This window comes from Odontesthes bonariensis, chromosome 1 (assembly GCF_027942865.1).
Source record: "Odontesthes bonariensis isolate fOdoBon6 chromosome 1, fOdoBon6.hap1, whole genome shotgun sequence".
Classification (NCBI taxonomy): domain Eukaryota; kingdom Metazoa; phylum Chordata; class Actinopteri; order Atheriniformes; family Atherinopsidae; genus Odontesthes; species Odontesthes bonariensis.
This window is the reverse complement of record NC_134506.1, coordinates 21,543,795-21,557,278: the sequence shown is the minus strand read 5'-3', so window position 1 is coordinate 21,557,278 and position 13,484 is coordinate 21,543,795. Positions and strand designations below refer to the sequence as shown.

The 13,484-nt window shown below is 38.9% G+C and overlaps 1 protein-coding gene across 1 annotated transcript; it reads left to right on the top strand.

Moving 5' to 3' along the window:
- Positions 1 to 194: 194 nt before the first annotated feature.
- calca (calcitonin/calcitonin-related polypeptide, alpha) lies at positions 195 to 2,069 on the top strand. Its single transcript, XM_075471002.1, has 3 exons — positions 195 to 274; positions 543 to 674; positions 1,907 to 2,069. The coding sequence occupies exons 1-3, from the start codon at positions 195 to 197 to the stop codon at positions 2,067 to 2,069; spliced, it is 375 nt and encodes a 124-aa protein (XP_075327117.1).
- Positions 2,070 to 13,484: the final 11,415 nt, after the last annotated feature.

Sequence of the window (13,484 nt, the reverse complement as noted above, 5' to 3'; positions counted from 1 at the left end):
AGCTACACTAATAACTCTTCAATCTGGCTGGGCAAACACAGTTACTCAAAGAGCAATGGAGTGTGAGAGGAGCGATGTATAAAGGCACAAAACATTAAGGAAAAAAAAAAGTTGTGCAAAGTGCATTTAAGAAAGCTTTTTTTTTAAATTGCCCTGTTTGGTATATTCTGCATTTTCCACAGGGAATCACGATCATGTTGAAATTCTGGGCACTACTTCTTGCCTACACGCTGATCATTTGTCAGGTGTACATCTCAGAAGCAGCTCCATCCAGGTAAGAGCTGAAACACCTTCCCTATAAAAATCAAATACATTTACCTTGAAAAATTTGTGTACAGAACAAATTCCCTTCTTTACCATAACTAAGTAGATAGATGCTTTTTATTTTCTTTAATTTCTCGTTTAATTACTAGAACAATCACATCAGATTGCGTCCATTACTATTTTGTCTTTATGTGCCGTTTACAACTTGCACATTTTTTAGCCAGTGTTGTAGCAGAATAAGAGACTCCAATGTGCTGAAAGGAAATGTCTATTTTCAGAACTAGTAAGGAGTCCATGTTAGATGGAGTCACACTATCGAATGATGATGCTGAAATGTTACTCAGAGCTATCAAGGAGATCATGCAGACAACCTCAGATGAAGCAGCCCAACAAGGAGTAGAAGGGGAAAGGTATGGCTTTAATATTTTTTATCATCTTTGAATAATTGATCATATCTTGTATATCAATGATCAATTATATCTTGTATAATTGATCATATTTTATATCAAATATATAAAAACTTTGTGTACAAGCCCAACAGCTCCAACTTTGGTGTTAATTAATTGCTAAGGTATACAGTGGCATTCATGAACATCCCTCCCTCATGACAACTAAATGCATGGAGTGCAGTTTTTCATTTATTCATACATCCATTCATTCAGTATTAAGTGATTTGCCTGCAGTTAAGCATCTGAATGACAATGGAGAGCATGATATCAAACATCAAAATATGCATGACAGAATTAAACCCCAGAATAACAAACAAAAATCAAATATTCTGGTTATCATTGTTGTTTCATATGCCTGCTAGATTTGTCAGCATGTGTTTGAAAGATCTAATACAGCTTTTCTGTTATTCCATGACATTTCAGAAAACAACCATGCATGTAATCATCAGCAGTTATTTGCATGTTACTGTACTGTAAGCCTGTTTTCTGCATGTTTCTCTCCATCTCTAACAGCTTGGATAGACCCGTGTCTAAGCGCTGCACCGGCTTAAGCACATGTGTGTTGGGCAAACTCTCCCAGGATATTCACAAACTGCAAACCTATCCTCGCACTGATGTGGGAGCAGGGACACCTGGCAAGAAGAGAAGTCTAACTGAGCAATATGAAAACTACAGCAGCTCATACAATTGAAACTCTCAGTTTTAGTTGATCTAACAGATGCTTGTTCATCCAGCCCCCCACACACCAGACTGCATGTGGATCATATTCGTCTGACGAAAAGCTAAAAAAAAGAAAAGTTTTCCAATCTCATACATTCGATTTTCAGAGACCCAAATCAGCTGCAAAATTGTGGGAATTCTGTACAATGCAATAAAAAATGAGAACGGCTAAACTACTGTCTGATGGTCCGTTTTTTTTCTCTTAGAAGTAATTGTCTTTTTTCCTTTAGATCAGTACTTATTTGACTTGAAGCTATTTTTTCCCATAAAACATAATATTTCTGTAAACTTATCGAACAAAAGTGAAAGCAAAACGGGGTCAGCAAGACTGGCTATACTAAACACACAATTGCTGGAAATTTTCCCTGTGAAAATATGTATTAAATGTCGCTCTTGGTAATTCTTGGAAATGCTGCTTATTAATTAGTCTTATCTTGATTATCATAATTCACTGCCTTTTTCATTCCCACAAGCAACACAACAGCTCAAAAGCGGGCGTGCAACACAGCCACCTGTGTGACCCACCGCCTGGCAGACTTTTTGAGTCGGTCAGGGGGGCTGGGACACAGCAACTATGTTCCAACCAACGTTGGTGCCCTGGCGTTCGGCAGAAGGAAGCGTCATGGTCCTGTGTGAGTACAAGACCAGTACCATGGTATGTTATTGCTTTATACTCAATATCATTGTGGCTAAAACTGTAAATAATGCAGAAGAGAGGGAATGATCAAAATATATGCGTTGAGATATTTCTTTTTTTATTTGTATTTGGGATTCATGATTAGAAAACCTTTCAAACGCAAAGCACAGCTGCTCTTTTTGAGCACATATCTCTAACTTCAAAATGAAGATATTTAAGTATATGTTAATGAACATGTTCACCTTGGTGACTCCCCAGCAGGTGCAAGCTGACAAACCCAAAGAGTTTTTGGCCTTCGGATCTCCATGTCTTTGTCTTTCTGTTCCTCTCTACCACGCCCACAAAGCTTAACATTTTGTTTGGTTTTCTCTCCTCTCTTTGGCTCTCTAGGACGAAGTGCCTCGTCTCTTGAGTGACAGAACTGCATCATCACCCAATTACTGTAGAAACACTCTAGAATAAGCATAATTTACAAAATAAAGGCTTCTTCATAAAGTTGTGTTGCTTTCAGACAACTGAACAGTTGCAGATATCCATCATTAGATCTTCGAAACAGAAAGTGGATTTCTGTCTCTGCACTTCAGACCTGTGACTGCAGTACAGTGTGTATCACTGGAAGTCCTTTGCTGTACATCTGCGCTGCCGACACAACCCTTCTCCAACTGTGGCTGTCTCGTGCCTTGATGTAAGACTTCATTAAATGTCAGTATGATAAACAAATGTGAGAAGCTTACTAATTCTGAATATTGTAATAAATGTGATTTGAGAGCTGGAATAAATTGTATTTTAACTACATTTTGCACCCCTGTTATACTCTGTTGAAGGGCTGATATGGGGGATAATATGATATGATGAGAAATCTGCTTTCCAGTGTGGCTTTGTTGATACATGTGGTTTGAAAACTGCATGTTCTATGTTTTATGGACCATTTCCAAAGTTTATATGATTCTTGAATTGTTGGGTCATAAATTGTTGGGTTATTATTTAGTCTTGAGACAAAATTATACACGTCGCTCAAAATTGACGACATCATATCATGCTTGTTTCATTTTGCTCCCCAGTGGTTTTTCACAGGAAGTTGAACTGCATACAAGAAAAAAATGTCTGAACTGAGAACTTTGTTTAAGCTTCTCCTGCAGCATTGTGTTTAACTTGGTTTGTAAAAAAAAAGAAAAAAGAAAAGATATTAATGTAACTCCATCCCATCAACAAGGAGAAAGGGTGTTTTGGGGTATGGACTAACTAAAACTGACCAATCATCTTCCATTTGACAAATCTTCACTTAGACTGGAAAGCGTTGCATTAATCTCAAGTGTCTGAAAATCATTTGGGAAGCATCTTTTAATGTATCTTGATTTTGTATTGACAAGAGGTATAGTAGACTTGGAGCATGGGAGACCCATCTGTTGTGGAAACACATACGTGTCAGAAATCTTTATCAGGTTACAATCAGGTAAACGCTGACCTTTATCCCCCAAACTCACAAATCCCTCTGACGAAATAGTCATCAATTGAAAAACTCAATTGGAATCATGTGGCTGTTCACCACAATATGCATAAAAGTTCCTTTATTTGTCTAAACTCATCTGTATCTCCATCTGTTTAAGTTATTTGTCATGATCACAACTGTTAACTTCACCCAAATAGATAAAGATGTGAATGAAATAAGTTTTTTTTTTAAATAAAAGTCCCAAAATCACTATAACTCAGTTTCATAGTGTCATTTATACAATTAAACATTATTTGTATATCACTTCAAAATAGATATTAAACAGAAAGATAACAGTACAGTGAAATTTCAAATCCATGTTAACTTTTGCAGAAAACTTTATGTTTTGTGTTGTGAAACTGTTTATGGCTACACAAGTCAGAATACTTTTATTAAATTTACACAATTAACTGGCTTACAACCATTTTCTTTCTTGAATTGAATCTGAACGGTTTTTTAAATGAAGCTACAACCATAATGTGGACCTACGTAGAGGAAATTCCCAGCCACATATCCGCTGCTGAAATGAACTTTATATGATAAATAATCTGGCTACTTTTGCTGTAAAGTGCTGATAATACAATTATTTGAAAATAACATTCCACTACTGTAGTTACTTATTTAGCTCAGGGACACATTCCTCTTTGCAAAAAGGCTGAAGAATCTATGTTGCTCTCATTACAAGACAATGGCACAGATTTAGCATCTGACTCTGACAACAATACTAGACTCTCAGTGAGTGTTTACAGAAAAAAGTATCACAATCAGTGCAGCAGAACTCGAGATATATTTCCTTTAATGAAAGCCAGAGTGCATTATCCACAATACACCATGTCATAGAAAGTTAATGGTTCACTGCCAGAGTCCAAACAACCAATGCGCAGCCTTGATTACAGTTACACCTACAGCTGTGTCATCTCAAAGCTGAAGTCATATCCAAGATGAATCAACGCTTCCACTTTTGTTTAATCAAAATGCTGTGATGCACACTGAATGTTAATGTGCTCACAACCGGCACTGATCTACAATAATTCAATCCAGCTTTTTTTTTTAGGTCAGAGGGTTAACATGAAGATAAAATTTAACAATGTGCAAGGTGTTGCAACTGAAAATACTTTTAAATGTATAGCAAAAAATAATATAAGAATGCAGTAAAGTAACAGAGCTATATATATATTTTTTTTTTATGCTGTACAAGTGTTTGTTTGTATGTGGCAGTATGCACATTTGTAAAGAAAGCCAGAAGAACCAGTAACTAGACGAGGTCACTGGTTCTCACATTATTAAGCAACTGCTGATGCAAAATTTGGGTCCTGTCAGATCTTTTTGTGTCAGCGGGTCGTGATGGTAAAGTATTTTTAGCTGAAAAGATAAACTACCATTCTGCTAACCCCAAACATAACCATTTCTTAGTGTGCATCAAATTTGCCCGTTAAAGTTGAAAACATTGTAATTCTAAATTGCTCTCCTCACAATCCTCTGGAGGAGCTGAGGATAGAACCACCAACTGTACAAAATCTGCTTTGGAACTAATTAAAGAACAAACAGGTGGACTAAAATACATTTTTTGTCTTTTATTACAGACAAATGTTGGTTGACAGGTGATTAGTCCATACAAAGCTATTCAATTTGTTATATGAATACTGCAAAGTAGATGTCATTTGAATTGAATACTATTTTTCTGAGTTGAACTAAGGATACTTAGTCAAGGTTTGGTAACTAGTTTAAAGGGTTCCATTTAACAGTAAATGTATAGTTCTCAGAGGTCTGTTTTTCCTAAAGGGCTCAATTGAGAAAAAGTGTTTGTTTAATGACGACTGACCAACATTGAGTTAATACTGTGAGCATTCCCTTATAAGGGAAGGTATTGAGTTTTCATTTGAATTAGCCAATTATTTTTCTAAACCAGAGCTAGGCTCTGTTATTACTAAACACACTGTTTATTTTCCTTCATGAGCTTAATATTGGCTGATATTGACATTAGGTTGATATATCTTTTCATCCATTCTCTACTTTTTCTGTTTGAACCTCATTTTGGAGGAGAATGCTTTAACCACCAGGACTGGTGGCCCTCTAATTAGCCAATTCAAATTTAGCCAATTAGCTCATTTATAAGCTAACTTTAACCAGTACACATACCCATGTTTTTGAAAAAATAAATAAATAAATCAGAGCACATAACCCAGAAGGTAGTGCTTATCTTTGGAAATCCCATTAAAACCAGCCTAGAAATGGAAATAGGATTTTTCACAGAAATCTAAAGAAAAATTAATTTGGGATCATTATATTACCAGTACATTCTGCACTCATACAAAACCTAATGTTCCCTAGACATAACCAGTTAACGCAAATGAAATCTTTCTTACCTAATGATAACTTTGCTGTAACAGTTGAGCTAATTGAATGCAGCTGCTTTTGATGATTTTAGACATTGCACTTTCAACAAACATTCAGGAACATCACAGTCAGTGGAAAACCCTTCAATAATCGATAGATATATAGAACTTTATTGATCCCTTTAGGAAGTTCCCTCAGGGAAATTAAGATGTAAAATGAAAAGAAGAAACTTGAGTTTTGGGACGCTTTATGGAACATCTAAGCTAGCAGCAAAGATAAGCAATTTCTTACATAATTCCTCTCACAAGAAGGGCTTTCCCATTTTTCCAAACCATGGAAACTGCAGCATCCAAAGTCAGTCTGTTCCTATGCTAGCATTTAAATATTCTGTAAAGACTTTTACAAGCTAAGGACCATTTTGACAACAGAGAAGCTGTTGCTTAAGAAGAACAACACTTTACAATTCATCTGACCTGTGTGAGGGACGGATGAGAACCAAAAGAAAGTAGCTGTTTTTTGTAGGATACATTGCTGCATACATTTAATTTAGTTCTGTCTGATGTGTGTATCTGCATTGATGAATAAACAATATGTCTATGTATAGTCTGTTTAACAGTGATGTGCAATGTCACTGTTAAGGTAGTTTAGCCACTGATCAAATATTTTATTGAAAACATTGAGTTGCATTCCAGCCACTTTGTTTTGGTTTGTACTCTTGGGGCAGCATGTAGAAATGATTCATAACATTTATTTGGAATGAAACGATTCTGTAACCGAGACTGAGACTACAATACCAATGTCCGCGTTAGTAGAGGACGTTCACAAGGATTGAACTGTGAGGTTGGCTGACCATATTCTTCACTTTATTTATATTTTATTCACATCACCCATAGGTTTTCTGGACTGTCTTTTTGAAGATTTGAGGTCAGCATATACCTTATATAGAAAACAAATCCTAATTTAAGTCTTATTCTATGGAACTGCTCCTTACAACCACCAGCACACTGAATTGTAGCTAATGAAATGATAGAGGCTTGTGGGAGAAATTTGTAGTAATTCAAAAGAGAGGTTGATTCTTTTTGAATGAGTTTCTGTAAAGCCACAGGTTATCTGGAACCAGCCTTTGGACGCATGGCACCTTTAGACACTGCACTGAAGACGTGTGAATGTGTTTACACTTTACTAGTGTTAACAGTCCTCAGTGCTACAAGTGGAACAAGTCTTTTAGATAACGAGTGAAAACACAAGCAATCTGTTGAAGCAGCTAACGGCGTTGCATCACATTCATCTAGAGAATGTGAGTTAGTTTATCTCCTGTTGCCCCAGGTTTATTTGCTAGCAAACAGAAAACCTACCCACACTGTTGACTAACAAACACAAACATGGGTCAATAACAGTGTTGGGAGTAACGGCGTTTAAGTATAACAGAGTTATTAACGGCGTTATTTTTCCAGTAACGGAGTAATCTAATTAATTACTTTTCCCATCGTTACAACGCCGTTATCGTTACTGAGAATATAAAGTGGCGCGTTACTACAATTAGGTTGTAGGCTTTCGGCTACACATCAGCTGCATGCTGCCTGGAGAGAGCAGGGGTGGGGATGATGACCGTTGCAAATGCGATGATGACTGGCTGTGTCGGCGGATGACCTGCTCACGCTGTCTCACTGCATGCGCTGACGACTACTACAAAACACACACGAGACAGCTACAATGGCGACGAGCCAGGGAAGTTCAAAGGTAGCGTTCTCTAACTGGAAGTACCGGCACTACTTCTCCCTTGTGGAGATAAAAGGCAAGAATGTGTATGTAACATGCACGCTATGCCCAGGGAAAAAAACTTTATCCACGTCTGCCTCAAGTAACTCAAATCTAATGAAGCACCTTACATCAACCCAACGAGACAAACAAACATCCACGCTCACACTCACTTCTAGGTTAAATTTAGAGACACCAATTATCCTAAGATGCATGTTTATGGGTGGTGGGAGGACGCTGGAGTACCCGGAGAGAACCCACACATATACACACTGAAAGTCCCCAGCCGGGATTAGAACCAGAAACCTTCTGATGAAGCAGAATTTATTGCTTTCAGAGCTCATGGATTCATAGGTTTTTAATTAGAAAGCTTAGTTTGTTGGTAGTGAGTGTCATATCTCCATCGTAGTGAGGTGACATGATTTATTTAGAAAAGCTACACCGGCACCTTCTGTTGTTCAGACAGATACTCCTTGCTCTGAGGGAAAGGAGCGGCTTCATGGATGCACATGCTGGAGTCCTGGCAGACCTTCTCCTTTGTGCTTCCATGCTTTCTCCTCCCTCCCACGTTTGACAGAAAAGTGAGAACAGTTTTGCCATGAGGCCCAACCCATTGACAGAGGCACAGAGAGGATTCTTCTCTTGTATAGGAAGAAAGATGACTCAAAAGGTTATGGATTTAAAAAAAAACTTTCAGTTAGTAAATTACAGTTACTTTTGGACACACTCCCCAACAAAAATCACCCCAATCATTCCAGAGTAGTTAATTATTTCCAAATAGACTTGTTCAAGTCACCGGCAGGACAGCTAGATTGCATGACTCTTTATGTATATTTTGGGAGCAAGCCCCCAAACTTGAAAAAGGTTTGCCAATATTACTCGTGCTGGGGCAAGCGAGGGTCATTTTATATTTTGAAACATTGAGCTAAAATATTTTTTTGACATCCAGGTTTTGGTGTCAGCTATACAGGATAAACGCTTCTTGAACATCAGTGTAATCATGATTTTATGGGTATATAATTGCATGTCAACTTTGTAGCAGTGAAAATCAACTTGTGTATGCAAGAACTGACAAAGAGGAAGCATATAAATAGAGAAAAAGAGGGCCCAAAATGGACCCCTGGTTGACCCCACCAGTGAGGGGAGCACATGAGGAGAAGACCTGTCCAAGGAAGAAGAAACAAACCAGTCCAGGGCCACAGCCCTGACATCAAAGTATTTCAGATTATAATGTCATCAAAAACTTCAAAAACATAAAAAATGCACAATTTTTTGTTGCACTGAGCTAATAAACTGGGGCCTGTATTTGTAACATAAAAAAATCTACACTGTTTAACTTCTACAGGCATTTCATCATTCATTGTTACACAGACCTCTTACCCTCTTAAATCTTTTATTTTGTCAGTGTAACATCTGTCATTTTATTGTCCGCTTTACAGCTATTCTGTTACAACGACAGATAATCTGACAATTTTCCTAATGATGCAAGCAATCCTCTGGAGTTGTTATGGGCCTAACAGCCCCCCTGAGTGTAGTCACTATTTCTCTCGAGTATCTATCTAACAGACCTTGAGCTCCAAGGCTGCCAATTCTCACTAATTGACATGGTTGATCAACCAGTTGTTTGACTCACACTTCATCTTGTGCCATTTTAAAACTTTGAATATCAACAATCAGAGCTTTTTACAGTATTATACAAGATAATTCAGTACTTCACAAAATATAAATTGATTTCTTTAAAAATCAAATCTCTGATCGGATATTGATCCACTTATGGAAACACCATAATATAAATGTCCCTTTTCTGGGCCCAATAAATCCCATTCACTTTAATTTATCATATAAAATGCTGTGATTTCAAGTAAAAACAATGAACTAGTAACAAATGTAACAAATCAATGTTCAAAAGTTACATTGGCAAGGTCAGTCTAGAAAGGTTACAACTATATGAAAACAAAACTTTTAACAGGTTGAAACAATGGCTGAAATATTGTTAGACGGGGGGTAGTTTTTAAAACTCAGTTCCCTCCTGAGTGCAGACTGACAATACATGTTTAAGACAATTAACTGAAGGAGAATAGGGCTATTCTTGGATGTGAGTAGCCATGTGAAAACTCTCAAGCAGAGCTAATGAAGGAGAAGAGGGCTAGTGTTAGACTTGGTTCAAAGTCTCAGCGGAGTTGTTGAAGACGCCAACACTCTGGAGTGTCTGGGGACAAGCATCCGTCACTTTTGTCTCATTACCATCTGGATGCAAAACTGGGAGTCATATAGTCGCTGTGTCTTTTCTTGTTAAACAAAAGTTCAAAGGCATTTTTGTGCGTCCCAGCTAACTGTTTGGCACGCAACATTTCTGTACATACGGGACAATTAGGTAACTTTTAAAAGGCAGTCAAAGATTCAAAGATTCAAAGTTTTATTTGTCACATACATTGTTATACATGGTACAACATGCAGTGAAATGACCTTTGACCGCCGTCCACAAAATACAAAATATAAACTAGGTAGCAAAGTAACATTAATGGAAAGTTAAAGTAAAATTTTAAATTCCTAAATTAGAATAGTAGAATATCAAATAAAATATATAAAATATATAAGCAAGATTAAAGTACAAAATAAGATTAAAAATATATACATATAGAATAAAATAGAGTGCAAAATAAAGTAAAGTAAAGTAAATATAAGTATGTGCACAGGTTAAAGTCGTGGTATGTGCAAAAATGTGCAAAAAATGCACAGGTTAAAGTCCGAGATATGTGCAAAAATGTGCAAAAAAATGCAGTTTGTTGTTTGAGTGTGCAAAAAAAATGCAAGAAAATGCAGTCCGGTTGTGTGTGTGAGTGAGGTGGTGGACTAGTCTCTGTTCTCATTCAGGGCACGGACAGCTTGTGGGAAAAAGCTCCTCCTCATTCTCTCTGTGTTCGCCTTCAGGTTGCGAAAGCGTTTCCCAGAGCGTAGCAAAGAGAAGAGTCTATTGTCGGGGTGACTGAGGTCCTTCACGATCTTCCTGGCTCTGATCTAGCACCGCTTACTGTAGATAGTCTGAAGCTTGGTCCGGGTGATACGTTCAGCCGATCGTACCACTCTCTGGAGAGCCTGCCTGTCCTGCTTGGTGCTGTTCCAGAACCAGGTTGTGATGTTCCCCGTGAGGATGCTTTCGATGGTGCAGGAGTAGAAGTTCTGCAGCACCTTGGAGGGCAGTCTGAAGTCCCTTAGACATCTGAGGTGGTAGAGACGCTGTGATGTTACATGGCGTGGAAGCTTTGATGAACGTTGTCCAGACAATAGCAGTGAACTGTCTAAAGCACCTCCATACTAGATACCTGCGGAAGCTCGTGTTACAGCTCATCTCTCTGAAGTACCACTTACCTCAATTTGCAGAAATTTCAAACAGAAAAATCCATTTGATCAATGCCCAAAACCCTAAAGTATTTTTTAGAGGTAGATTTGAAGATCCCACTGTCCCGAACCAAGATAGAGAAATAAGTTTTGTAACCTCCATCACCATATTTGAATGTGTGAGCACGAATCAAATCTGCATGTCTGCAAGTACAAATAAAATTAAAGCTGCAAGCAGCCTTGAGCGGGATCGAGCCTGTGCGCACGTCGGGGCACACGCTGGACGCCGTAGTTGCGCAGCTCTGCCCACACGCACTTTACGCTCTGCATACATACGAGCACATAATAACCCCAATGCGGAGGGGCTTTTTAAAATTTCTAGGGGGCGCCACTGAGCCAATTTTCTCTGCCCACACACGATACCCTTTACATACGTACGAGGTCGTCAGGGTGGACGTGTGTGCCAAGTTTCATGACCTTGAGATGATGATAAGATAAGGCTTTCAAACCACAAACGCCATCACACGATTTTCACCGCCTGACCACGCCCACACTGTTCAGAGTTTGGAAAAATTTCTCAAGAATTTTTTTCTCCCATAGCTTAAGAGTAACCTGGCCAAGTTTGGAGCTGTTATCATCAAATCTGTAGGATGAGGTCGATCAAATGCCAGGTGTGGAAAAAAAAACAACGTTTCCAACCACCAGCAGGTGGCGCTATAGGTGGATGTCACTATGATTATATGTGCGGATTCAGGCTGGGTCCAGCATTCACCGTATGAAGTTTGGGACAGATTGGATAATGTGTGTGGGAGTTATAAGCGACATCATTTTTTGTGGCGAGTGACTGTGAGTCATCAAACTTTGAGGCGTGGCCACACCCTTTGAGGTTTGAAAAAGTTTCTCAAGTTTTTTTTCCCCCCCATGTCTTAAGAGTAACCTGACCAAGTTTGAAGCTTGTAGCATTAAATCTGTAGGACGAGTTTGATCATATGCAAGGCGTGGAATCGGTCAAAAATGGCCCCAAAACGCACCTTCCATCCAAAATGGCCGCCTTCCTATGAACCTGGGACCACAAGAGAGACGTTTTTGTGCGTCTGGGCATGATGAATGAGTGTACCGAATTTCATCGTCCCACGTTAAAAAAAACCCAATGCAAGAGTCATTTTGGCACACACGATACCCTTAACATATGTGCGAGGTCGTCAGGGTGGACGTGTGTGCCAAGATTCATGACCTTGTGATAACGATAAGGCTTTCAAATCACAAACACCATCACACGATTTTCACTGCCTGGCCACACCCACACCGTTCAGAGTTTGGAAAAATTTCGCAACATCCCCCCCCCATAGCTTAAGAGTAACCTGGCCAAGTTTGGAGCTGTTACCATTAAATCTGTAGGAGGATTTTGATAAAAAAAAAGACGTTTCTAACCACCAGCAGGTGGCGCTATAGGTGGATGTTACTATGATCATATGTGCGCGTTCAGGCTGGGTCCAGCATTCACCGTATGAAGTTTGGGACCAATTGGATGATGTATGTGGGAGTTATAAGCGACTTCATTTTTTGTGGCAAAGTGATGGCGTGTCATCGAACTTTGAGGTGTCGCCACGGCCACACCCTTTGAGGTTTGAAAAATGTTCTCTAGTTTTTTTTCCTCCCATGTCTTAAGAGTAACCTGGCCAAGTCTGAAGCTTGTAGCATTAAATCTGTAGGACGAGTTCGATCATATGCAACGCGTGGAATTGGGGAAAAATGGCACCAAAACATACCTTCCATCCAAAATGGCCGCCTTCCTGTGGGCGTGGGACCATGGCGGCAGAGACTTTTTTGTGCGTCTGGGCATGATGAATGAGTATACCGAATTTCGTTGTCCCAAGCGAAACTAACCCCAATTCGGGGACCATTTTAAGTATCGTAGGGTCAATGAGCGACTCCCCCCCAAAAAAAGTCCAGATTTTTTCATGTCGTCGACTGGCAGGTGGTGCTTGCAAAATTTCATGAGTTTTTAAATAACTTTTGCAAAGAATGATAATACGAACTCCTACAGATACAATAGGGTCCTTGCAGTTTCACTGCTCGGTCCCTAAATATAGTGCAGATAAATTCACCAAAAGCAAAGCTTTTATCCTGCCTTTTACATACCGGATAACCAATGGAAATACATAGTTTGACTCACCAGTCACATTTACTTTATTGTTCACCAATCATAGAGAAGGAGGGGCAAGCTGTCTGTGCCTGCAACCAAACTTTATACTGTTTGTAAAAGTACGGCCACAGCCGTGAGTCAGAAGGTGATTGATATATATGACCGATTGCTTTCAGTAACTGGTGTGACTCACTTGTGCAGCAGCAACTTTTGCAAGACCAACACAATGGCTTTGAGAAATCGTAGCCTTTTCTGCTTTGCAGAACAACTCAAGCACTGAGATTATAATACCTCTCATCATGTGAATTTTATCTCATCTGTCTACATAACATATTTCCACAAATT